This window comes from Haemorhous mexicanus, chromosome 4 (genome assembly GCF_027477595.1).
Source record: "Haemorhous mexicanus isolate bHaeMex1 chromosome 4, bHaeMex1.pri, whole genome shotgun sequence".
In the NCBI taxonomy this organism is placed as follows: domain Eukaryota; kingdom Metazoa; phylum Chordata; class Aves; order Passeriformes; family Fringillidae; genus Haemorhous; species Haemorhous mexicanus.
Window position 1 is genome coordinate 20,062,691 of NC_082344.1, and position 27,266 is coordinate 20,089,956.

The window sequence follows — 27,266 nt, forward strand, 5'->3', positions numbered from 1 at the left end:
CACAGAGGAGGGAAACAGAGAAGCTGTCAACCAAACAGCAACAGACTACAAAAACTAAGATAATTATGCCAAATGGTGACTGTTAACCAAGTTATTAACCACCACCAGATTGAATAACAATTTTGCCAATTGTGATATATTCCCAAGAATTATGTCAGCTAGCAGACAGAAAAGATTTAAGAACTTCATTTATGCTTTCATGGTCAGATTCTTGTGTGTATGAACACATCAATCTGCGATAAAGAAAAATTTTGGTTTTCCTCTTCTTTTAATAAGTGCACTGTTTTATTAAAGTTCCTGTAAAGTTTGATAAAGTTCTATTAAAGTTCCTGTTATTCCACATTACAAACAGGTCTATTATAGGAATAGCAATTTATATTATTAATTTGCTCAATTGCTTATCTCTCACTCCAATCCTAACGTCACTTAAATTTGTCTATTTAAACTTCTCTCATCAGACTTGAACGATTTTATTGTTTGAAAATAATGTTAAAGTAACTCAGAATCACAGAATCAGAGTATCCTGAGATGGAAGAGACCCAAAAGGATCATCCAAGCCCAATTCCTGGCCCTGCACGGGACAGCCTCAGGAATCACACCTTGTCCCAGAGAGCCATGTCCAAACGCTTCTTGAACTCTGGCAGGCTTAGTGCTGTGATGAATTCCCTGGGGAACTTTAAATTGAAGACCTGTCTCCATTAGTTTTACACTTTGCTGTATTATGGAAAGCCTAATTTTCAGGGAATTTGTCCTCTACACTCTCTTTTGCTGAAACACATTTCATTTCCACTTCGTCAAGTATCCTAAAATGGCCTTCTGTTCTTTCAATTTATTTAGTGGAGCATTTTGAAAATATTTTCTGAGATACCTCTGATTTCCAGGAGGTAGATATGACAACCTTTTCTTTGTTTTTACATACATCAACACCAAATTGGTGTTTTGCAGAATATCCTTCACAGAAACATCCAATTTCTATTTGATATCAACTTCAAAACATTGGGCTGCAAAGAAATTTCTGCTCCAGAAACACTGTGTTGAACCAATTTCTCATGCCTTAGATCACAAAAAATGGAGGAAAAAAGCTTTGAAGCCATACATTCTTTTAACATACAAAAACCAGTGCACTCCTAAGGGATTCACTCCAAGAACTACATTTTTGTGAGCACTCTCCCCGTCATTCCATCTGCATCTTGAATTTAACTAACCCATCCACCCACCAGACTGGATAAATGAACCTTAAATAGCAAATAATGTTTAAAAAAATCCCATTCCAGACACCTTACCAGCAACGAAGGGTCGATATCTGGTAGTATTCCAGATGGTGGCCGGCAAAGGAGAAGAGAGACCTCTGGAGATGTTCCCCTCAGAGCAGAGATGACTTCCTGTGGCCACAGAGGGATTCACTGTCAGATGCCGACTTGCAGGACTACCACAGTATCAGTTTCACTACTATGGGTACAAACCTGCTGGGACAAGCCCTTCAGGGAGGCCCCGTTCACCTTCAGGATGACGTCCCCGATCTCTATCTGCCCGCTCTCTGCGGCTGGCTGCCCAGGGAACAGCTTCTTCACCCGCACTATCGTCGATCCCAGCTGCTCTGGGCTCAGGTTGTCCTCACGGCAGAAACTGAACCCGAGGCCTGAGCTGTTCTTCAGGAGTTTTACCTCAAATGTGTTCTCTGTAAAAGAAACATTAACTGTGGGTGTAAAAGTTGTGGGTTTCTCTGGGTCTGGACTGAAGGCACTTGAGATGGTAGCTCATGTTCGGACTCAGGTGTTTATTACTTCTTATCAGTAAAACAGTCTCACCGCTGTGAGTTCGGCACCTTTTCATTAGAAGGCACAAAATGGTTCACAATCTCTTGTTACAAGGACTTTAAAGTATCAAATTAAGAACTGACACCTATATTATTTTCCCTTTTAACCAATAACTGATCCCAAAGAGCTGCAATGCGGGCTTTTCTGCCCAATTGCAAAATGCCACCTAAACCCATGAAGAAGAAGGAAGAAGTAGCATGAAGAAGAAATCCAGGATAACACCCTGTGCCCTCCATCTTGCTTCCATTCACAACACACTAAAAATCCCAAAACCTAAATTTCTCACCGAGTGGTATACATACACTACTCTCTATAACCTATTTCACACTTTTGTGGATTCTAGTCTATCTTGAAGTCTAGGAAAATTTCTCCATGAATGAGGGTCAAAGTCAGTGCTCCCCTGGGGGTCAGGACACCCCAGAGCAGACAGAGAAATATTCCTGGTGCCCTGGGTTTCCACAATTAACTTATTATTTCCTATAGCACGTGTCCATGGAAAGAGTGTCCAGTGCTCACATTTCAGACATGACAATGTGCAATCTCCCCCTCACACGGTTCTTTCACTGAGTTGAACAGAAGTGTGACCCAAAAATTCCCTCCTCCAGGTTAAAGAGGACAAAAAGCTGATCACTTCTCAGTCAGCTTGCTTGGCCTGACAACATCAATATGCAGGAAGGCAGTGTCTCCAAAGGACTATCCCCTAGGAAGTCCATTAAGGAACTTTTTAAAGCACAGAGTGACACAACCTTTCCAGCCACTGATCAGGCATTAGAGAGAGCAGCAACTGAAGCTCCTGGCAGACAGGACAGAGCACGTGCAAGAAGACCCAAAAGTATCTGCAGGGGCTCTGCCATCTGGGTAGGCTTCCCTTCACTCAGCAAGAGAGGCTGAATTATGTCAACCTCTAGTCAGGGGCACAAATCCTTCTCTCTTCATCTAGCTCTTGATGTCTTCTCTCTTCTAAGACAGGAGCTGCAGGACCCACGGAAGCACTCATTTATATATAAATATCTAAATTCTCCTTGGCACCCCTTAGCAGCACCAAATACAGCAGCACCCCCTAACTCCAAGCTTGCTACAGCCTTGGCATCTAAGGTGACACTGGGAAAGAACGTGAAAGGGTGAGAGAGCAAAAAGTCAACAGTAGCTAAACAAAGTAACCTAGATGTGAAAGGAAGTCTTAGAAAGAAACACAACAGCACAAAAAGAAAGAGACTGCATTATGTGCAAGGGCTTGGTATAGGTTCTTACACACTCCATTTCCATCCTAAGAAGTAAAGAGAATCGTATGAAACTACAGGATGCTTTGACAGTTAAGACAATTGTTCTGTGGGACCTGACCTGCTGTGACAAAGCTGTAATCTTTGGCATTTGAAGATTCTGTTGCTGGCTTCTCCTGTGGCTCACACTGCCCCACCTGATTTGGGAGCGTGCACTGTGGTGTCACTGGAGCATGGGCCTTGGCCCCTGAAAGCTGACCTTTTTCCAACAGCAGGTGCACCACCTAAAGAGATGAAACATTCTCCAGTTAAACGGCAACAGAGATAGCACAGTCTAGAGTACATGTTTCCTTCTAAGTTCTCAGGGTCCAAACTTTAACAGCAGCAAGTGTTATAGAGATTCCCCTCCCCACATATGTCCTCCAATTATTCCTTATTTTTTAAGGGCTGTTAAATGACAACCTCCAAAATACACTAATGGACTTGCAAGATACTTGCCAAGAGTAAGAGTAAGTAGGGGTGTTCTTCCTATAAAGTTGTGAGGGTGTTAAGAGGTGTCAAAGATAGTCTCACCTGCACATTTGAACAGGGAATTAAGTTAAAAACATTTTATAAAGTGAACACAAATAGTAGTTCTCAGCAGTTCTGAATGTGTACACTCACTGGCTGTTTTCAGGTATGCCAGGAAGCCAAGGAGTCCAAGAAAGCAAATCTAAAATAACCACGACAACACTGGGGAGGATTCCAGTCTTGAGGTTCCTTCACCTCTTTTCTCTGATAGAGAACTGGCTTACCACAGTCAGAAGTAGAAGCAGCAGCCACTCACCTGGCCTGTGTTTCTCAGGGTTTCAACAGCTTGCTTATGGGTAGCTCCTTCCAAACTGATCCCATTGACAGAGAGCACGCGGTCACCTACATTAATAATTTAAGAAAAAGTAGGCAGAGCATCACCTAAAAAACATCTATGATGCACAGAAACTTTGAAGTCTGAGCTAACAAGGACAGTTATTTAAGGAAATTCTACCTCCCTTCCACATTCTGAGTCAAGAAGAGAACTTGCAAATAAACTATATGGTTCAAATCAAAATGTCTTTTCCAATCTAATGATTCTGTGGGATAAACCCATGTCAAAACTAGTGTTAACCATCAGAGTGACAGCCTGCCAGAAAGCTCAGAGTCTTTATTCAAAACAAATCTTAGTCCACAGTGGGAATGCTCACTTCAGTGAAGAATGTGGCCTGGCTAACTAACAAGAAGAGCCATAACAATTACAGCATTTTCTGTATTGAGTTGCCAGGCGTGCCAAGCAAGAAGGCCACAAATAACACAAAGCCCTCTCTCTCTGTGCCTGGAACAGAGAAGCATTCTCCATTAACATAGGCTGCTTTAGAGAACAAAAATCCCACAAGCTATCTCCTATTTTTCCCTTCCACAGCCTCAGCATTGCTGGTTCTGCAGTTGTTCTATATTAGTTTTTTAAACTTCACGCGCAAAATTAGCTATCAAGGCAATATTTAAAACGACAACTGCAACAGCCTGGAAAAATAGTTCTTCTTCCAACAAAAAAGGTGCAAGGACAGGAGGCAAACAGAGTGCTAGTTTCCAGGCCACAGGATATTGTCACGTCCCCCATAGACAGTCCTCTGCCCTTTTTTCACATTAAGAGTCCCCACCAAAAGAATGGAAATCCTACCTTTTTCTATTCTGCCATCTGCTTCAGCTGCTCCCTTGGGAATAATCGCTTTCACATAAATACCACCATGCCTTATGCTAGTATTCACACCACCCTAAACAGAAGACAAAAATAGGATTGTTAATCTTTTTGAAGTTAGAATACTTAGCAATTAAACACAGTGTCAAACAAGGAAAACTGTTCTTAGGAAGCATTTGGGCTACTGGCACGTATTAAAAACAGAGAAACTATCAAAACCAAAATGTTACATCAAGCATGTTCTGTGCAGTCATGCAATTTGCTATGAATGAGGTTGGGGTGGGAAGACTGTAAAAACACAATGCCTCACAATGCAAACGCAGAAAACACAAACAAACATCCTTCAGCAGAAACATGTCTGCATTCTGTTGGACTTTACATGCTTGCATGCACACCAAAGCTCAGAGATGTGCAAGAGCACAGCATGCCAAAGCAGGAGATGCACAAGCATGCAGTGTCCTACTCCAACACAACTTCTCTGATGTAACAGGAGATTAAGGAGCGCTGCGTTCTCTCAGTTCAATCAAGTTTGAAGGTCTAAGCTGCTCAAGCTGAACTGACATTGTTTTTGGAGGGCCTTGGCCTTTCTGCTGATTGCAGAGGGTGTAGGACTAGATGGTCTTTAATTGTCCCTTCCATCCTAAACCACTGTGTGATTCTGCCTCACTGTGCTAAACAGACTTGGAGGGAAGAGGAAGACCAACGGCATGCTAATGTTCACTCCCAAAGCACCCAGGTAATCCACAGATAACTGCACACCTCTCCTGACCACACACCAAAACACTGAAGGGGCAGAACTCTGGAAAAGCAAAGGGCAGTGAAGACACCACCTGGTCACCCCTCAAGGGAAATCTCTGCACTGGCTGGCATCTTCTAGCATCTCTACAAAGCCAGTGCATGCACACAGCAGGTCTGGTGCTACTCAGTAACCAGCTCCTGCTCAACCACTGTTCCTCCAACTCTCTCATGCAATGGAACATGACTTTGAATAGACTGGGATGCCAAAATAACAGAATTTCCTTCTGCTCCTCTTACAGTCCTAGCCATATATATGGAAACAGTGCTAGGCTTCCAAATCATTCTTCCACTGATAATAGGTGAATATTAATATACATTAAAATGTATATTTTAATAGAGGAACAGATGCAGTGGAAAATGTATGTAAATTATTCTCTTATTCTTCTCTTAAGTCCCACTCTGTAGTATGACAGGCCCTAAACATAAAACTACCTTCAAAATCTTATAGCCTGAAGAGAAATCAGTTTTAAAAAAATATGGTTTTGCCTCATATTGCAAGAAAGCAGTGTCAGCCAGGTCTCATCTGGGTTTATGTAGTTTTTTGCTTTCTGCCTTTTCTCCAGCAGAGGGAAAACACTGAACATGGTGAATGTGACTGAGCATGCACAAATACTCTTAAATAACACTACTGGTTCCACTGCCTGCCGTGCCAGCCTGGGAGGGTCTCACTTCCTTCCTTGCAAATCTGCCACAGGATTAGGTAGCAAGGGACAAAGACCATCTTGCCTTTTGTACTCACAAAGCAGCATCTGTGACAAGAGTCTACTAGGACTTTGGGGCTCCACCATAAAACAAAAAACAAGAATTACTTAAAGGGCAGATGACAAGAAAATGAATATAAATTCATAGTATTACTTTTCAGCTTTGGTGAGATTAACCACACATCAAAAAATCCATAAATTAAAGTGATTCCAGAAAATATTTTGCTTCCTTGTAATTTAGCAATTTAATGGGTTGCTGGGAGTAGAGAAAAAAGAGAAAACATCTAAAAACCTTGTCAAACAGTACCGTGACACTTATTCCCAAGCCGTTATCTTTTTTTGCTAGTTCAACCTCAAAGATATCTCCAGGTTTAAGAAGTGTTGTAGAAACCTTTTTAGAATTCACTTTGTTTGCTGTGTTCGATAAGGAGGAATCCTTTATTTACAAAAAAAAAGAAAAAAAAAAAGAGAGAGAGAGAAAGAAACAAACAAAACAAAAGAGACAATGATTTGCCTTTTGCCTTTGGAACAGATGCTTACAGCTAAGACCCTAAAGGGTGGGGTTTTGAGTCAGACACAGCCAGGAGTCCACCTGGCAAAGTACCAATTAATAAGACTCAAGGCTCACTGGCTTCAACTCTTCCATTCCTGCCATTGAACAGGTTTAGCACACAAATATGCTTGGCCTTCAGCAGACAAGTCTTTACTGTCCCAGTGAGCTGGTTACAGAACACTGAAACTTCAGTGCTTCAGCAGTAGAGCAGCCTAGAGTCCGTTGGATTAATTAGCAGGAGCTGCCACAATTTAATTGAATAACCTCCATCAGATGAACAGAGAAATCACTGCAAGCTGGAAACAAATTTGCAGTACTTGTGATTGTGCCCTTTTGGAAAGGTGAAGCAGCAACTGTGCCTGCTCAAGAGCATGACTTACTGCTGAATTTTAATGCACAAGAGCAGTTTATCAAGGATTAGATCAATCCCAGAAGACAATGAGTTCTGCTACGCACTCCAGATGTATCACTCCTACTTTCCTTGAGGAAAAACTTCATTTATCTGTCAAGTGAATAAACTTACCTCTAGGAGTGGTCACTAGGTTATGAACATATTGGACAAACACACAGAATTGAAAGGAGGTTTCCTACAGCCTCAAGAAGTGCACTGTAGGTTCATCCCAAAGCACACTCTGCCTCTAACAGGACACATCTTGAGACATTGGAAAGCTGGAAAGTTGTTCCAAGTTACTGAAGTGATTTTCTCCATTTATTTTGAACAAAATCACCATGCTGTTAGAAATCAGCTACTGGCATTAGCTGCAGGCTAGGCCAGGCTGCTCTTCCCTCACATCCTGACACCCAGAGACAGCTACCTCAATCCCACCATCTCACTGATGGAAAATATTCACATGAAATACACTATGCCTTTTTAGCTGGCTGCTGCTCCTGACTGCCAGAATAAGTTGCCTCATCCATGTCGGAATCCCCTCGGTCAGAATACTCCACAGGCTCCACTACCCCGGGCCTTTTACTTTTCCCTCGAGCACTGTCTGACGAGGATCTCCTCTTCTCCAGGGCTTTCCAGAGCCCAGCCTGGGGCTCGCTGCAGTGCTGAGCATCCTGCTGGCCTCTGCCACTGGCCCGTTTGCCCAGGGTGGGCTGGCCCTGGGACAGGCTGGCGCTCTCGGTCCTGGAATCCTGGGAGCTCACGCTTCCATCCCGCCTGACCAGCGCGGAGAGGCTCCCCGAAACAGGCCTCTGGTGAGCACGGCACCGGCTGGGCTCTTCCGAAGAGGACTCTGCCTCGTTGTCCTGCACGGAGGAGGGCCTCCTCAAGTAACCCCTGGCTCCATTACTGAGAGGAGCAGTGTTAGATGATGCTGCAAACCAGGAGACAAGACAGCCATCAGCTCATCTGCAGCACGACGCCCTTTCCTCAGCTTACAACCCAGGAAGGTTTCACCCGCCCGGATATTCCGCAGAAAGCTCTCCGCTCACACTGTACCCCCCCCGCAGTGGGTACCCTCACAAACCCCCTCTTCATCCTGTCTCTGAACACAATTCCCAGCTAGCTGGGGTTGCTCACAGGGGAGATGCAGATCCTTACGTTTGGACAGCCTGTCCTTGGGCTGGGAGATGACCAGAGTCACATCCTCAGGAGCTTTCTCCAGGATTTCCAAGGCTGCGTGCTGGCTGACGCCTTCCAAACTCGTGCTGTTTATGGATATAAGGCGGTGCCCTGCACAAAAGGGGTTATTCAGACACAGCCTAACACCTACATTTTTACCCATCAGTGACAATTTGGTTCTGACAACCTCTACACAATGCACAGATTAAAAATTACTAAACTTCAAGTGATGCTGGAATAGGCAACTCTAATAATGAAAATAAAAAACACCAAACCCCAAACCACACCACAAAACCTGGATATTTTTCCTCTTTTTAAACCTGCCAAATCTTTACATATTCTCATTTCTACCTTCTCTTTTGCTGTAAAAGAAAAAAGACAAAGTAGAAATCAGAAGTTAAATGAGCAATATGCAGTTGAGTTCAAGACAGACTAAGATGAGAAGGAAAAAAAAATACATTTTTCTCCTCCCTCCCCACTACAGTTAAGGTTGTAGTATATGGTTCGGTTTAATTTTTAAAAAAATTAAAGTAGGGGTACTGAGTTTTAAAAACTTTAAATTACAATGCATGTGCAAGACAGACAATGGAAAATAAAGCCCTTATCTTTATGTCTTTATGTTAACTTCAACTTTCTGCTACTTCAAGCTTTATCATTTTTACATGGATTTGTAAGATTGTTGTTTTTGTACAGTCTAAGAATGAAGCATCACTAGTTTTCAGAAATTGTCTGGAAGGTGACTGAAGGTCACCATTGTAAGGAACTGTGATACCCAGAGCCATAGATGGAATTTTAGGCTATTCACCTGGTTTTAGAGTCCCTTCCAAATCAGCTGGCCCTCCAGGAATAACTGAATGAATAAAAATTCCCAGATCAAGTTTCCCTGTCTTCTCTCCACCGACTATTTGAAAGCCTAGGAAGAAAAGGCCCAAAGCAGGCAAAAATGTCAGTGATCACCCTGTAACTTAACACAAGTCCATCTTCTAGAATAAACATAAACTTAGTCATTCTAATAAATGTAAAGTAAAAAACCCCAGACACCTCAAATCTAAATCTGCATGGAAACAGACAGCAAAGCTTTTAAGCATTATTGTACACTCTCGTTTTAAGCAATTGATTTAGACTTTGTCTGTCTGCTCAGGACACTCCAGCAAAGGCTACAGAAGACAACTCTGGCAAGAGAAACACACAAACAGGTGACAAGAAATGTACATTTGCTGAGCAGATATAAATTTCTGGTTTTCTCCATTGTTTGATGTTTCACATAGAAGTCTGACCCCGGTCTTAAGATCTGAGTTTTCCATGTCCCTGGTTTATTTTGAGGCTTGTAATCTATTTCTATTCACTCTACCACATAAACCTGGGACAAATGTTCCAGAGGAGGGAAAAAAAAAAAAAAAAGTCAAAGATATCAGGTCTTCTCTATTCCAGCTTAAACAGCAAACTACCATAAATTGCATGGGGAAGAAAAAGGAGAAATAATACATTGGTTTTAATTTTTTTTTCATTTCTGCCTAACTTATACATTACTGTGCAGTATAAACACTAAGGATTACTGTCTTGTAAGCTTTTTTCCCCTCTCAAATTTACACTAAAATCTGATTTTGAATGACAGAACAATGTCCTTAAGGACACTTTAGAGAGTCTTCCTAAAGCACAACACTGACATCAAATTTTTCATTACTCATACAGGGAAAAATTAGGTGGGTTTATGCAAAAAACTCAGCGGCAGAGGAAGGAATGTAATGCAAATATCTCATCTCCCAGGCTCATTAAACATCAAATCAGTGTTCCATCTGATATTACAGGAATAAGGAAAACACTCCACAATTAGTACATAATGCTTTTATTGTGTCTTTTTTTTAAAAAAAAGCATTCATTTAAAGCATTTGCCACAGCTCAAAGCTGTGAGGTTCCACAGAGACAAAATTCTATACTGAGCACAGAGATAAAAGGCCAACTGCAAGGATGACTAGTTCACAGTATTAATATTATCCTACACTTATATGGAAAAACTGAAAAACAGGCTTCCTTAACATCACAGAAACTACATTTTAAAAGCCTTCAAAATCTAGCTACTGCCTGCAATGCTTTGCTTAGTTCTACAATAAATGCTTAAACAGACCAGAAAACTTTATTTTGTTTTTGGCTTCTAGAAATACATGTCAACAGCAATTTTAAAGCCACTTACCTAAGCCAAACTTTTCATCCTTTTTCAAGTTCACCAAAGTGATCTCTCTCTCTGGTGTGGCAACTCTGTTCTGTGTTGTTTGAAGAGAGTCAACTGTAAAGCCAACATTCCATGATCAGATACTACCTCAACACTTCCCTTCAGGTTTACTTTAAAGTTCTTTTCCATTAAAAAATTACTTCTCTGATAACTTGAAAAGCTGTTTTGATCTAGTTGGTTCAACTTTCATCTTCTAAGCCATGGCCAAACACAGAAAAAAGCCTCTATAACCCTTCTAACCCACTTCCATCTACAGCAGTTAAAAATCTTTTACTCCTCCTAAGAAAAGCAGCTGGCACAGTCTTGTGGAGAGACAACATAATTGAGTCCTAGAATCTTCAATTTCATTAGTCTCAGTCCAGGAAAATGTTTAGAAATGTGTTTATGTGCTCTGCTCATAGGTAGGGAGGATGCAAACACATTGGTAAAACTGAAACTGAGGGTCATTATATGGAATAACTGAAAGGTTACTCAATGAATTCTCTCTTCAATAATGAATTGTGTCTCTTCAATAAAAAGCAACCAAATCTGGGAACATCTACTAAAACTTCTCTTGCTTCAATTTACTTCCTCATTTGCAACTCCACAGGCTGCTGATTCCACCTTTTCTAAAATTTGAGCATCTTCACAATACAACTCTGACTCCTGAGGCTTCCCATCAGGCTGAAGTAGACCCAGGCATTTAAGAGACCCAAGGAGAATAACTGGTGAAGAAAAAAACCCACACAAACAAACACCAACCAAAAAACCCCACCCCACAAGCAAACAAAACAAAATACAAACAAATAAACAAGCACAATCTCCTGAAACTTCAGGAAACACCACCATATTTCAAGTCTGAACTCATGGATTTGCTTCCTAGAGAAGACTTTCACTTGGTCCAGGAGTGCCTGGGATACTTTTGCCCTAAGTGGAAAAGGCAATCCACAGCTGCAGAAACCAATGAGCTCCATCCACACACTGGTACAAGCACAGAACAAGTGATGCAGGAGAGTGCAGCAGACTGCACATCACCCTGAAAAGGAGTTCCTTCCTCCCTCAAAACCACATCAAGCCTAAAGAGTGAAGGAACTAAAAAGAAAGCACAGAACCGGTAACCTCCTAAGTAAGGGAAATGAGCTTTCAAGAGCATGATTCTGGTAGGAAAGAGCACCCTTCAAGTGCTCCACCCTTCAAGACACTATTCGTATCTGAAAAATATTACACAAAGTTGTCTAAACCTCTCCCAAGAATCCAAAAGAAATACTAGGAATGGAAATACTAGGAAAAGGTCCTATCTAGCTAACTGGCAGAGGCCAAAATACCAAAGAAGAATACCAAAGGCACAGGACAGGTGGAACAGTGAAACACTTGCAAGTGACAAATGGACTGAATTAATTACTTATCAACTTACCACTCTCTTTTAGTGCTGCTGACGACAGAAGATTTTCTGAAGTATTCATGCTAACACCTGTGACATGCATGGAAGTATTAGACACTGTTATCAATGTTTTTTAAACACAAAAGCTACCAAAAATTATTTCAGTCTTTACACTAGTTCACATGAGCTCATTCACAATATCAAACTACTTCTTTTAAAAATGAACAAACATCAAACTAGTTTTGTATTAGCAAATCCAAATTACTTGTGCTCTAGTTGTAGTTCAAGGCTCAGATAGATGGTAGCTCATGCAAAGGCAGTGAATTAAAGGAAGGAGAGAGATTTGTCCTTTATGACCATGGTTAACTTCAGATAAAAGTAATGGATCTTGAGCAATGAAGTCAAAGACTAAATTTTCTAACAATATTGGTTATTGATTATGCTGAACCTAATAAACCAACACAACAGGACTCCTGTAAGATTTTGTAAAGGAACAAATAAGCTGCTGCAGTAACAAGCAATTGGAACTACTTCTGTTTAAAACTATTTGCATATAGAATGATGTTTTCTTTGAAATCATCACAGCCAAGCAAATGTGGCCCTACTTTAAAGAGGATAAAATAATAAGTGTACCAATATATGAAAGCAAATGAGGGAAGAAAATTCAAGCTTCTTAAGAAAGCAGCCCTGGCCTTCTCCAAACTTAAGAAACCCAAAGTTTCGTCTGATGTGTTTCACCATGCAAAGAACCTATGTCCCTCAGCACAGGCAGTGTGATTCAGCAGGACTTTCTGACATGTGGCTAAGACCCTCACCAGAGGATCCCAGAAGATTATGGGCAAGCACATGATCCTATTAATCACAAAACTTAAGGTACAGAGTAAATGGCTGCAATCAGTCACTACAGAACCTGCATATCTCATCTCACTCCTCAGCATTTATGCTCTCAGCACTGAAAATGCATCATTCCCAAGTCAGTCCTGGTTTCAAGTCCACTGGGGGCAGACATGGGATGTCACACTGCTTTGTTTGCCTTTTTTCGTTTATAACAACCCCATCCCCAGACATTTAACCATCTTCCACTTTTTCTGACCAGCAGCTAAGGCTGCAAATTTTTCAGTTGTAGCTTCTATTGTTACAACAGGGAACCTTCTAGAACCAGAAACTGGTAACACACAGATATTAAACATTCAGTTTTAACAACCCAGTGTTAGTTTAAGTCTATTTAGCTGCTCTGAATGTTTGGTTTTTTTTTTTAATGCGAGCTCTCTCTTTTAGTTAATAGTAAGACTACTTGTGTGCATTCCAATCCTTGCCAAGAAAATGGAGTAAATGCATCTGGCTTACCTCACTACAAAAGTGTTTTTGTAAAATACCCAGTGTACTGCAAAAAAATATTTAACTAATTTATTATATCTGAAAAAATCCCCAAAAATAGAAGAAAAAACTCCAAAGTGTGGAGCTACTACTTATTGGCAATGGCCAATACCCAGCTGATGCCAAACAGTCATTTCCAAAAAACCACTCCCTTCATCTTTTCCAAAGAAAACACTAAAAAAGTTCAGCCTGCACAAGCTGACTGTGAAGATTAGCAAACTATTAAAAGATCCATACAACCAAATGGCACCCTGAAGTGATAACCTGAAAGCTGTTTTCTGCTACAGCTGCTACTTTACACCCCTGTGCACAGACTGGTGCTGACCAAAGGAGGATTTTTTTGGATTCACTGCAATAATGGCCTGGATTGCTTTAACAGATGATACTCTGCTCCCACTTTCAAATCAAAATACTACCATCAGTTAATAAATATATCAAAGCATTACACCCAAAGCAATTTTAGAAGTTTGTTAGTAAATACAGTAAGATTATTTTTTGCATGCTGACCTACAACATAGGCTTGACCGGTATCTTCAATGGATGATGAGTCTGATTCATTTTTCTTTCTTTCAGGGCTTCTACTTAAACCTGCATGAGATTTTGAACTTAAAGGGGAGAAGGAGAGAAGGGGAACCAGACAGAGGGAAGAGGAAGTTGGGAGAGGGAAGGATCAATGTAATAAAATAATGGCATGAATAATAAATCAAAACTGATGCAAAATGTACATTGACTGTACACAAAGATACTGCAGGGTGGTCAGAGAGACTCTTACTTGCTCGGTTTTAATGCTCCCGTTGCTGATCCAGTATCAAATTTTGGCATTTGTTGAAAGACCCTTCCCATGATATCTTCTATTTTTTTGGGGGAAGAGTCCAAAGCAGTAATAACATTTTTCCTCGGGGGGTAAACAGAGATGTGACTCTGACTCAGATCGTGAAACGACTTGCTCATAACTCTGGGTCTTTCCTCCCATGGACTCTTCTCGTTCTTGTCCCTTGCAGAGCCAGGAAGTGGCTGGAAGAGTGAGAGCTCAGAGCAGGACAGTCTCTTCAGGATCTCTGCCTGGACAGACAGGGGTCGGACAGCGAGTCTGTTCAGAGTGCTGCTGGCCAGGCTGCCAGTGCTGATGGCTCGGCCCATGTTGAAGCCTTTGACAGAATCTGCATGAAGGTTCAGGCTCCTAAACGAAGCCCTTTCTGTGGAAATTTAAAAAAACAACAAACCAACAAAACCCAAACAATTAAAGTTATTCAGCAGAGCTAGTGTGACCACCTTGTGCTAAGAATGCTTTTCAAACAATCAACTCACACAAAATGTATTTTCTCGAGATGCTTAGCAGAGATATATAATCACCCACCGTGGGGTTTGCTCAGGAAGCACAGTTTGGAGTTCATGACACTGCACTAACCCGAAGTCCAAAATCACAGAATATTTATCCTCTTATTAGCATGAAGACTCATATTCCCTGTCAGGCTGCTGTGCCTTTTACACAGACACAGCATCTCCTTCTGCAAAACAAATAATATCCTCAAGCCAAGTGACCTGGAACACTACATCTTCCTTTAATAAAAGTCTTTTCCAGGATTTGAACAAATAGGGCACCCCATCTCCATGCTATCAGATGCTACCAAACTTCCATCCGTCCATTGCTTTGTTTTCTTTGCATGAGCACCTCCACATTTACAGTACAGCTGCAAGGCCATGAGGGCTTGGCAGCATCTCTGTCCAACAGATTACAGAGCACCAGTCCACTTAGGTGCACCTAAGGACCTCCTCTGCCACAAACATCCTAGCACAAAACAGAAAGTGTTGACTGGGGTTTGCCAGACTTTTTGACTCATTAGCAAGGATTCCCTTAAGCAGCAGTGAGAAACAGGTCTTGGGCTGTAATTAAATTACTGCCTGCTGAGTCGTGGGAACTGTCTGGGTGGATGTTCTTAGCTGAAAGCAAATTCATGATAATACATCTTAGCCTAAACCCTTCTTAATTCAGAGCAAAGCTGAGCAGGGCTCCTTTCTATTACCCTAACTGCCTTCTACGGCTAGCAGGCTGTGGCTTGGCTCTCACACAGGAACCTGATAAGCTGTGGCAGCTTGTTGGCTCTTTTAGAGACTTTAAAGGAAATCAGGCCACCTGGACCCTTCATAAACTTCACTGATGTCTTGGAGTCAGTTCCCAGGGAAGTCTCAGGAAATGCAAACTTCAACTGCATAACTATTTCTGATTTAGGGTTAACCGGTGGGGGGGGGGTTAACCCTATATACATGTAGGAAACAAGCTGCTTTAGGAAGCTGCACTGTAAGTCAAAGGGAAAATTATACTTTTTTTGGTACATATCACCCATTAGGTTTAATGGTAAATACTGTGGCATTTAGAAAAGAGTGTATTTGACAAATGCAGCCCCAGTCCTACCATTCCAAAAGACTTTACTGCCTCTAATACCTCATGTAGGAATTAACTGCCACAGTAACTCAAGCTCCCTTTGTAACAGGCATAGAGATGGTAAAGATTTAGTTGTGGAAGGTATGTTTTTCTGTCCTTTCATCAGGTGAATTAGCATACAACTACCACTTCCTCACCCACACCTCTTCTAGCCACAGCCACCAGACTAGATAAGCTACAGAAGAATGATTTTGCCTAATCAGACCAGAAATCCACAAATCCCAATTTCCTGACTCTGACAGAAGGCATCAATGACAGCTGCACTTGCTGTGTTGCAAGTGGGGAAGAGTTCCCTAATAAAATGTGCTGAGATCTCTTCTCTTGACATCGTATTTACCCTCTGAGAACATCAAACAGAATTTCTATGGATTTCAGATGAATACTCTCACACCATTAACTATATTATATAGGCATTAGGCTTTCCAAACCTTCTGCCACTGAAGTGGCTACATCCTGTAACTGAGAATTCTCATGTGCCCAAAACTCATCATCTGTAAGGCTGACTTAACCCTCACTTCTTTTTATTTGTTTTTCCATATGCCCTTCCTAGAATCCAGAATGTCCTTTTCTTTACTGTTATATATGTCCTTGTCTTTATTATTTTGCTGAGTGCTTCCACTTCCAGTTTTTACTGACATATTGAAGGTTCAATTTAGCAAAGTTATGACAACAGCAAATTTTTTGTTTTAATTGTTTTTACTGTTAATAATCAGTGTGCATACTGTTAATAATCAATGTGTGTAGACCATAATGTTGCTTTGTTTCCTTCTGATTACAAGTGATTGGTAGAATCTGGGACCTCCAATTTCCAAGTGATGTGCACTGTACAGAAGCAAACTATTGTCTTCCAGACTCCCACAGCACAACACATACTCCATCTGTTAAGAGCAACCAAGTTTGCCTAGCTAAGAAAGCCTTTCCTGTATTGCTTTTCTCTGCAATTCAGGATAAGCAAACTCTAAATCAGAGAATGGTAAAAGGCTTTAAGTCACTTGGTCTTATTTCTTTGCCTGAAGTTGGCTGAGCCCAACAGAACAGAGAAAAGACTGGATAGTTGCCACATGCCTTTTTCTACTCCCATCCCTCCTCTTTTCTTTTTATTTTAAATTAGAGATCACAATGTCCACAGCAATGTGGTCAAACTTCATCCCAGCTACACTGGTGGAAGTCTGGATTTGGTCAAACTTCATCCCAGCTACACTGGTGGAAGTCTGGATTAACAGCAACTGGAATGCAGACAGATAAGAGGGAACAAAGAAAGTGTGAGCAGGCAGACTGACCAAAACAGCACTTCCAGACCACACTAAAGGCCAGCCAGCCAAGTGAGCTCTGCTCCAAACAGTGAAGAAATTCATACAGAGGGTTTTTTTTCACTGATTACATTATCCAATTAATATTTTCTATCTAAAAAGAATGCCTTCACATTTTTCTGTTATGCACACAAGTTATTAAGGAAATGGGAATTATGAAGGAAAGACTAGTAGCCATGTTGTTCCTTACCAGGTCCACCCAATGTTAAACAAAATAAAGACAACTGTACCCAAAGCTTAGAGATGGAGCATCATGGAATGTCCCCTACTTTACTTGCACTCCCATGATCACACCATTAATTCCACATTATCAAACATTAAGCAAAAGGTAAAAGTCCTGTTATTGAAATACTTTCAAGATACTTCTGAAAGAAAAGGCAAGAGCCTTTAATTAAAGAAGGAAGTACTATTAGTGACATGTTTTTATATTCCTTTTAGTTTAGAGGAGTTGCTGTGTGCCAGCTTTTCTGTGTTCTCCCAACTCCTTTCCCACCCCTTAAACAAAATCTAAACAAGCTTAGCTAGTAGAGTTTCTTCATAGTATAAACCCTCCAAATGCAGATAAACACATACACAGCATTCAGCACAATTACTGAAGTTGCAGTTCAGTCTTCCTCCTTACAAAGATACATACAGATTGCTAATACAAACTAACACAGCATCACAGTCCTTACCAATGTCCTGAGTGTCTTGGTTGCTCTGTCTGGTTCTCATCTGTAGCTGGAACTTATGCTGGGAAGAGCAGAGATGCAAAAGGTACTGGCAAGTCTTACTATTGTCAGTCTGAAAGGCATGCTTGATGCCATCTGATGTGTTCTGCAAAGTTATTTTCTTCTTCTACACAATGGAGAAAGAAAAAAGTGGAAGACAAATTATTTCTTTCAGCCTACAAAGAATTCTGTGTTTGCTTGTGCACAGTTACAGCATTCAAACTTTCCTGAAGCAAAAAGCACTGATGAGAGAGATTTCTATTAAATAGGAGTCAAAGGTAATGTGAGATTTATAAAGTAGCTCTTTAAAGCTACTCCTGGGCTAGATGAGAAGGTGCTTTATTACTATTTAATCTGTCTCTGTTACTGTTAGTGCTGAGTAATGACAACCAGAACTATTACATTTTGCAAGATGGGGCTTACAAACACCCCAAGGAAGTCATAAGGGATGCTGCCATTTAAGAGAAAAATAACTAAAAGCTGATCTTATTACCAAATCTCTCAGTTAATGTTCCAGATCTTGAACTTACATTTTCAGTAATTTTTCAACTTGAATTTATCCATTCTAGTTAAAACCATCTCACAGATGAAATAGGCTGTAGCTTTTCAATAAGGTACCAGGCAGAACTAGAAGTGCTGTTTTCAATACCTATATAAAGGTGAGCATTTGAAGCTCAATGCTTCATTAAAAACTGACACATGATCACCAGATTATGGTGAACCCACTCAGGTTGGCTGGTGCTGTCCAGATCAAGTGTCAGCCTGTTATCTTTTATCATTTAACTTAATTACTCTTGGAAATATAGCTTGAAAGCAACATAGGTGCATCTCCTAATTATACCGAGTACTGGCATTTGCCTGTACCCAGTCCTCTAATGCAGGATTCTCAGCCTGGTGCTCCTTCACTATGCTTGTGCATGCAAGCTAGGGAAAAAAATAAAACCTTTAAAACATGAAAGCTCCTATTTCAATCCCATAATATGACACCCACACAAAACACAGTCAGACTATGCTGCAAAGCAGCAGCTTAATTTGCAAAAATAACCAACAAAAAGCTCACAGTAACTGGAGACACAGATGTGTACACACAGAGGAAAAGAGACCAACTCACACTGAAGGAAATTTTCTTTGTCTCTCTCCATGGGAAGCGCAGCACGGGTGTACGGGCACCATTGTGAACTTCAAAAATGACAACTCCTTTGCAGCACACTCCCAGCAGGATTCCTGTTTGGGATCTCTTCTCAGGCAGCACGTGGTGAAGGTGAACCCCATATTCTGTGAGCCTCTGACACAACTGCACAGATCAATGCAATGAGACTTCTATGAGTACGAATTTAGGGCCATTACAGGTTTCTATAGCACTATATGAATATCTCCCTATAAATGTTTCCACATGTGCATATAAATGTATGGATTTTAGCAAAAATAATTGTCTCTGCCTGGTGATTCCACTTGCTTATAGTTTACAGCTATTATTACAGACATACATCAGCTGAGGGTTTTAAGACTTGGTGATACCTCTTGACCCGCCAGACTACAGCAAATGAACCCAATGTTTATTAAAATCAAACAGGGAAAGCACAAACAGAGAACACAAGTGAGTAAATCAAATTTGCACAAAGCAGTTGTTAGCAAGGAATTGTAACTAGACAGATGCACTTGTTCTTCACGTATTTTTTAAAAGCAGAATTAAATTAACACTGCAATTCCGTGACCATATTAAGGTACCATATGCAGTTTCACTCACTTTGCACTCCCAGTTATTCACCCCTCTTATCTCTTCAGTACTGGTGTAAGGGAATGATGGAATGAATCAAACAAGGGAATCTAACTGCTGCCTCCACCACACCCCCAGCCAGGCTAGGTTTTAGCCAGGGTCATGTCCTCTGCTTTGTTCTCTGTGGCTAAGTAACAAGAACACCTCTGTAAAACGAGCAACAGACTTGGAATGGACAAAGTCAGCTGAGGGCCTCTTCCATCACATACTCAGAGATGGTGAACTGTAGTGTGGCTGTGGAATTACAGTGTAATGATTATTTGATGTTTCAACAGTAATCCTTTGCTCCCTGAACTCATTTTGATCAAGAGAAAACCTGATTATTATCCCACGAGCAAACACCATAATTAGATTTCTCAATGGGTCCCTTTAGAATAATCCAAGTATACCTGCGGATAATCGCTTTCCTATCATCTTACATAGAACCTGCACAAAGCATTCTCCTTGGCAGTACTTCTGGCTTGCTTCATACCAAGGATCACACAAAGTACTAGCTGTAACAAATCTTTTTGTAATTTATGAGCTTTTTCCCCTCTACAGAAAGCACAGAAGACATGGGGAATACAGGCTGCCTCATTAACACTGCTTATTTAGAGCAAACATAGGATCAGTAGTTGCTTTTAGCTAGCTTGAGCTAAGACTACTGATTGGAAAAAAGTGAGAGAACTTTCCACCTGTTACAGTTTCTTTTGGCTAGTTATGATGTGTCCTTTGGACAATATCTTTTCAGCTTTCTTCCTTTCAGTGTTATTCAGAGCCTCAGTTGTTTTACTTGTGTGCTTTCACTTGAAGTCAATGCACCCACATTCCAACAAGGCAATTTTTAAGCCACAGATGAAGGAAGCCAACTGCTGCCCACTTACCTTTAGAAATTCTAGCTCTGTCTCTTTCTCAGAGGCACCCACGTAAGTGCTGTGCAGTTTTGGCAGCTCTTCCTTGATGTAGGACAGATCCAGTTTCTCCATCACTCTTGCTGGGACATAGTGTTCTAGTCTGAAATAGGACAAGCCGTGCACCTGCAACACAAAACATTTTTGTGATGGTACCTCCACATAACTCCATACCCTATGAGCACAACTGAAACATTCGTTTTTACAAACAGCTGTACATTACAACTCAGAGAATCATAAGATTCTGAGTAAGGGCAGGGAATTACAATCTCCATCTTGACCCACAGCCTTATTTTATATCAGTTTCTCCATATTCAAGCCTGACTCTAGTTCCACTGGAAAAAAAAAAGGCTTTAACACCCAGATCTTGCACTGAATTCCTTAAGTCTAACTGTGTTAGACTTTAGGGACACCTGCTCACAGTAGAACCTGCCAAGAGTATTTCAGCTGAGCTTCCAGTCTGGGGCAGAACTGCAGAGCACGTGTGGCGGAGCACAGCCCAGTCTTTAATGAAGCAGCAAGATCACAGCTCAACAAGATCAAAGGTGAAAAAGGTGAAACTGATGATGTACCTCTGCCTGGTAATCTCCATACTCAGCTTGGAGAGCTAGGGATGCTAATAATAAGGCTGTCTCATCATCACAGTGCATCCTGTCTTCTAGGATGTCCTTCCTCAACTGCAAGTAGTACTGGTGACATGTCAGTGTGTGCCTAGAACAGGAATATAAAATAAAACCATGAAAAAAACCCACACACCACCTTTGGTACGCCAGTACAGATTAATACTCAATTTCTGTCCATAAATTTAGGGCTTAAGGGGCTATAAAAATTTCATACACTCACTGTATGAGACTGACATCATCCACAAAAAACTTTATGCGAAAAAACAGAGTGAAGTTGACAGGAGGCTTGTTCTTCTTCTTTGGTTCTTCTTTCCATCCTTCTGGAGCTACTTTACTTAGCTTTATGTCAGGATCCACAAAGAAAAACTCATTGTCTGCCACAAACATCAAAGAGAAGCACAAGGGTAAAAGCATGAAAACCAAGTATTTGCACCAGATGGAGGATAAAGACCAGATTTATAACTCTGAAACTGGGCATTGAACAGCAGAGTCTTCCACTGACTAACAACGACTTAATAAGCACAATATCTCTTAAAGGCAATACTGAATAAGGGCAGAAGAAACAATTTAGCAGTTATTCTCACCTCTTAAAGTGGCCAATCCAAAGAAGTGATGCTCCACCAAGCCAATATGGGCAACAACCATATCAAAGACATCTTTACATATCGTTTTGGTATCACAGGTCAGCTCCAGCTTCTGCCCACTCAGGAGCATCACATTCACTTTTCTCCTGGTGTCATCACTCTTGCCTTTCTTAGTCTGCATTTTGTGAAATGAAATCTCTCAACATCTGCACTTGTGATAAAAACACATTTGTTGGTTTAACACACTTCCCCTGCCACAGATGGCTCATCAGCCCCTTTCTTACCAGGATAGACTTTGGTAGATCCAAGGAGATGAATGGCTCAATCGTCATTTTCACAAACTCTGGGCCAAAGAAATTCTGCAAATCACAACAGAGCATGAATGAACACTGTGTTGCTGGGACAACAGGGTGGGGCACAGTTAACCCCCACCCTGCAAATGCAAAAGAGGGACCTAAGGCTAAAATTTGGCAACTGCCTGCTACCTAGTCTGTATTGTATGCAAAACATCTTCACAAAAACCTCTTAAGGGTTGGGGGCTAGAGAGGGAAACCAACATGGTTAGTTAAAGCCTGCATGAACTAACTCATCTTAATGTGATGGACTGGAGACAGATACAGGAGTTATTACCCTGCATTAGGGCCACCAGTTCCTGAGTCTTGCTTCAAGTTTTTCCATCCTTACTTAAAAAAATTAAAAATATCCAGTTCATGGAAAGCAGCAGCAGAGGGCATCAGGCCATCATCTATTCCACACATCAGACACTCTGTTTACCTCTGTAAATATACCTATATACCTCTGTCTCCCTCTTTGTGTGTAATTCCCTATTTCATCCACATACCAAGACAGCTGGGAAAGTAAAGGGGATTTGCACAGGGTGAACTTAGGAGCCAAATGAATGCTCTCTCTCTTTACCTTCCCAACTTGTTCATTTAATAACCTCTGATGCTGGCAGGGCACATCCACATTCCATGAAGAGAAATGCAAATGAAGTGGCTGCAAACACCATAGAACAGAGGAGGAAACCTATGCCTTACCTTTGTTAGGATGCTATACTCTTTAATTGATGCAATTGTCGAGCCTTGCTGTCTGCTTTAGCATCTCTTGATGCCACTTTAGGCTCTGTAGCCACTAATGCCACAAAATCTCAGAAGTTTTACCCTGTGAAAGTAGGCCAACCCCACACACCTGGTATTTCATCTCCTGATGACTGCTTATTACAGGACCCAGTTTACGAATCCCACACAAGAGTTTCAGCCAAGACACCGCTGTGTTTCAATGAAAACAAGAATTCACCTGAGCTCAGGGCATTACCCTCAGTTTCCTTTGTGTCATGGCTGTTTCCAGGGCTATTTCCCTCAGTGGGTCTCTGGTGATGTCAAGCATTGAGGATCTAATTGCATCCCCTGGGTAGAGGTTAGGCCGGGACTGCCTCAGAGCCATCCTAGCTTGCAGTTGCATCATTTCTTCTTCCTGCCGCTTCAGCATCACCTCTTGACTTATTAGCTTGCCTTCAAATGGTGCTTCATGCTGCCTGCAGGAAGGTCAGAGGGGATGACACATCAGCAGCTATGCCTAAGACATTCTGCTGCTTTAAGCACATCCCCAGGTGGGAGCACAGAGCACAAACACCAGCCAGCAAATACCACACTGAACACATTTATTTGGCAGCCAGGAGGTTACCTCTGTGCAGCAATCCATCACTGCAGAAAACAACACACCAGGTTTCTGCAGCTGCCTGCAGAACTGCCTCCTTTATTCACATGAAAATAAAGGCTCAGCTGCAGTCTGAAAAAATACTCAACACTACAGACCCAGTGAATCAGTGCAAAATTAGTAGATGCACAAGAAGAAGAGAAGTATTAATGCTTTGCAAATATCTTAATTTCTGCATTCATGTGGGGACTGTGAAAAAGGCATGCTCAAAAACATGTCATTAAAGAAAAAATTGACATAATAGTGTACTTTCTCTAAGTAAATATTGCTTCAACACTTTCTGCTTGCAAGGGCCTGCTATTTATTCCCTGATTTCTCCTGAGAAGTAGTACAGCTTGAAATGTTTACATAAAAATGTTTATGTCATAACATCCTATATACTAAAGTATTCTAAATATCATACACTAATCTTTCCATAATCTAATTTTGCTGAAAATAGTTCCTTTTTTTTTTTAAATTCCCAAGAATGGCCTGGCTGATATACAGTCACCCCGATGACTAAATTAGAGTCTAAATTTATAATCTGAAGGGAAAAAAGAGAAAAACAAACAAAAAATGCATCAGTATTTAAAAAAAAAAAACCCACAGCAACATATTTGCAATTTAATTTCTGCAAGTATTGATCCCAAACATCCCATCAGTCTCATTCTTTACATATGGAAAGAAATTCATGTCTTGTTTGTGTAAACAAAAGCCATTTTTTATTTGAAAAATAAAATAGCTGGTTAGGAAATGTGAACAACTGAGAAATAATAAAAAAAAAAAAAAAAAAAAAAACAACCCCAAAAAAACCCCACCAACTTCCACTCCCCTTCTTTCTGTCCCATGCTTACAGAAAAACATCTTCAAACCCCAAACTAAACAAAAATCAATTGTGCCTTCTGTAGAAATCCTAAACCAAAAAAAAGCAATGTTCTCCCTGTTAACAAAACTATACAGAGGCAATTCTTAAACAGAAATGGACAGGGGAACTAAGGTGGCTTTCAAAAAAGTCCATTTTTTTGGCATTTCTGAGCGGAATGTTAAACATAGCACTGAAACTGAGTAATGAAAAACATGAAAAAGCAAAGAAAATGTTGAGAAGACTGTGTATCATTGCAGTCAGGTTTAGAAATAAACAAAAATAGAGAGCAATTGTGCACTGAGTGACAAAGGGCCCTTTGTAGTAAGGTAACATACTGACTTCTTAAAAATACATCACATTTATATATGTCCTTCTTAGGAGAACCTAAAGATATGTGAGTGACAAATCTGTTAATAAGCTAAGAGAAAAATGCACCTGTCCCAGACAGTACACTTGCTAACAGGATGTGAGTTCAAATTTTATTTTCATCTTTTTCCAACCTTACTAGATAATAACAATACTTTTAATACTAAAGTGTTATTGGTTAGCAAACAAAACCAGCCGTAGAATAAGAAGAGTTAAATATAAGAGAACAACACTAACATTCCTCAAAGAGAAGCTGAGGGAAGACACAGAGTAGTTATGGAATAAATGTATTAATGGAAGCCCATTATCCTTTCCCCTGTGCAGGGCTTTCACAGCATTTATTTCCCTTCTCCCTCCTCTGTTTTGTTTTTTTTTTTTTTTTCCTCCAAAAGACTGAATAACATGCACCTAAAGGGACAAAGAAATGAGAAAAGGCCTCAGACCTGCCAACACATGTGCACATGCTCAGCTTTTCACCATGAGGAAGCTTGTTAGGATTGACATATATGGGAATATTGACAAAACCCTAAGTTAAATACACCCACAAGCACCCTTCAGATCAAGGTCTAAGGATGGGCTCTGAAATAAAACAAAAACAAACACTTTCTGAACATAAATATCTATGAATTATCAAAGACATTTGAGAAAGACATGTTGCAACTGGCTCTATCTAAAAACCGGCTACTGTGAAAACACCTACTCCAGAAAAATATCTTGTCTGTTTAAAAACATACAGCCCTGTGCAACAGCAGCAATGAGAAGTTTTTATCACTAGGTTGGTTTTATCATCTCTGTTGACATTAATTTCTCTGAATATTTGGGTGGGTGTGGGGTGTCCCTGGAGGAAGCTCAAAAACCTAAGGGTTTACAAATTTTCCTGTCTTAGTATGTAAGCACTATCACCAAACATAAATCTGCACATTTCAGCATCCTGGGTCAGTGAAATGAACTCTGGCTTGGTCAGACTGCCAGGTTCCTGGGGAGCAATGTGATTCAGCCTTTAGGTTCCAAGACAAGGAATGCATCTCTCCTACAGAAAAGGAAATATGTTGAAATGAGGAGAGCTCATTCCTGAAGTTCTGAATATGCAAATGTTATTACTGGAAGAAAGAAGAAGAAAAAAAAAAAAAAAAAAAGAGTCAAGAGTCTAAATTACATTCCTAACAGATAGCATCACAGAAGTGTGTTTTGTGTGGTGCTTCATCAGACAAGTACTTGGCTGCTACTCTGTATTTTCATCAGTGTCTGACTGCAAACCAGAACCTCACAGCTGCTTATTAACCTGCAGATGGTAGGGGAGCACCAACCTGGAAGGCTGACCCATTAAAAAAAAAAAAAAAAAAAAAGGAAGTGAATTCTCTCTTCACCTGGTGTACTTACCAAGAAATTAGCAGGTATTGGATCAGAGAAGGAAGTTGGAAGAAGGGAAGCAGGTAGGCATTCCCTAATGATTAGTGCAGTGGGAAGGTCAGGAATAGACTGAGAAAGATGGATGCCTTTTGGTAAGGCAGGAAGGGTATGAAAATGAAATCTACTGGAAGGAAAAGGCAACAGAAAGAAGAGATCCATGTCAGCTGCTGCTCCTAGAGAGAAAAAGGAAGAAATAGTAAAGGAAGAAAAAGAAAACAGAAGTAAAAAAGGAAAAAAACCAAGGAATACAAGAAGCAGAGAGGAAACAAGACACAAGCCATTGCCACAAGGAATGCATTCCAAGAAGCTTTAAGGATAACAACGGTCACAGACCACAAGAAGGGTAATACTGAATGTCTATGGCTTCTGCTAATTTAACATCAGGGCATGCCCACCCAAACAGCACAAGCTGCATCTTCTGATAACTCTGAGCAGCTTTGCTGTTTCTCTTAAAAGAAACCTCCCTCAAATCCAAACCCTCTTATTTGATTTACAACTCAATTTTATCAGGATAATTCTGCAGATAATTAAACAGACTGGCTCTAAGAATATGCCACAGGAGCAGTAAAATGAATTTGTACTGAAGGACAGTTGGTGCCTCCTAAATGCAAGAGAGACACTGAAACATGCTCCCAGTGCTGATGGAACTTAAGTACAGGATTAAGTTGCATATACTTCCCCAAACTGTGGAATCAAATGGCCAGCCAGAGCTTGTAAACTCTGAGATCCTGCTCCTTGGACCTACTTGTTATCACCAGTTTTACCTTGAGACCTGAGGGTTCTGTATCTATAAAAGCCCTGGTGTGTTGCAACACAGGACATCTTAAAGCAGCCACATGCAATGTCCTGGATAAAAATATTAAGTTATTTTCTTAGAAATCCCCCATTTAACTAACTACCATCCTGGATGGAATTCCTTTTTCACTTGTTAGCACAGGAATCTTTTAGGAGCTGCTGTAGTAAGACAGAGAGAGCACACTGTTTTCTATTCAGCTCATATTAGTAACGGAGGTATAATATAAGTATTAGTACAGGACTGAATTCTGCTTGTGGCTGCTGTCCTGTTTCTCAGTAGGTCTGCAAGAAAACCTAGTAAAACTAGCTGGCAGTCTTATTGTTTTCATCTTGGATACATGTACTGTCTGGTAGTTAGATTAAGAAAAAAACCCAAACTTCTTCACCTGTAAAAATGGGTGAACAATTATGAAAATCAGTAAATAGCTACCTGTGGTCCCTACCACGATATTTTTGTGCAA

The 27,266-nt window shown here is 40.7% G+C and overlaps 1 protein-coding gene across 5 annotated transcripts in view; it reads right to left on the minus strand.

The window, feature by feature from the left end:
- Window positions 1-27,266, minus strand: part of PTPN13 (protein tyrosine phosphatase non-receptor type 13) — a 112,059-nt gene that overhangs the window by 16,702 nt on the left and 68,091 nt on the right. For 3 of the 5 annotated variants that reach the window (XM_059844006.1, XM_059844004.1, XM_059844005.1), the window contains exons 10-30: window positions 22,989-23,208; window positions 21,959-22,033; window positions 21,675-21,849; window positions 21,311-21,464; window positions 21,040-21,178; window positions 20,441-20,593; window positions 18,912-19,094; window positions 17,765-17,927; window positions 14,110-14,533; window positions 13,845-13,942; window positions 11,994-12,050; window positions 10,562-10,654; window positions 9,176-9,283; window positions 8,350-8,481; window positions 7,668-8,122; window positions 6,540-6,683; window positions 4,731-4,824; window positions 3,864-3,949; window positions 3,159-3,321; window positions 1,464-1,678; window positions 1,284-1,382 (exon numbers count right to left, since the gene is read on the minus strand). In XM_059844006.1, the coding sequence (XP_059699989.1) occupies window positions 1,284-1,382; window positions 1,464-1,678; window positions 3,159-3,321; window positions 3,864-3,949; window positions 4,731-4,824; window positions 6,540-6,683; window positions 7,668-8,122; window positions 8,350-8,481; window positions 9,176-9,283; window positions 10,562-10,654; window positions 11,994-12,050; window positions 13,845-13,942; window positions 14,110-14,533; window positions 17,765-17,927; window positions 18,912-19,094; window positions 20,441-20,593; window positions 21,040-21,178; window positions 21,311-21,464; window positions 21,675-21,849; window positions 21,959-22,033; window positions 22,989-23,208 (3,430 nt within the window). The remainder of the gene's footprint in view (window positions 1-1,283; window positions 1,383-1,463; window positions 1,679-3,158; window positions 3,322-3,863; window positions 3,950-4,730; window positions 4,825-6,539; window positions 6,684-7,667; window positions 8,123-8,349; window positions 8,482-9,175; window positions 9,284-10,561; window positions 10,655-11,993; window positions 12,051-13,844; window positions 13,943-14,109; window positions 14,534-17,764; window positions 17,928-18,911; window positions 19,095-20,440; window positions 20,594-21,039; window positions 21,179-21,310; window positions 21,465-21,674; window positions 21,850-21,958; window positions 22,034-22,988; window positions 23,209-27,266) is intronic. The other 2 variants (XM_059844007.1, XM_059844008.1) reach the window with 2 other exon arrangements.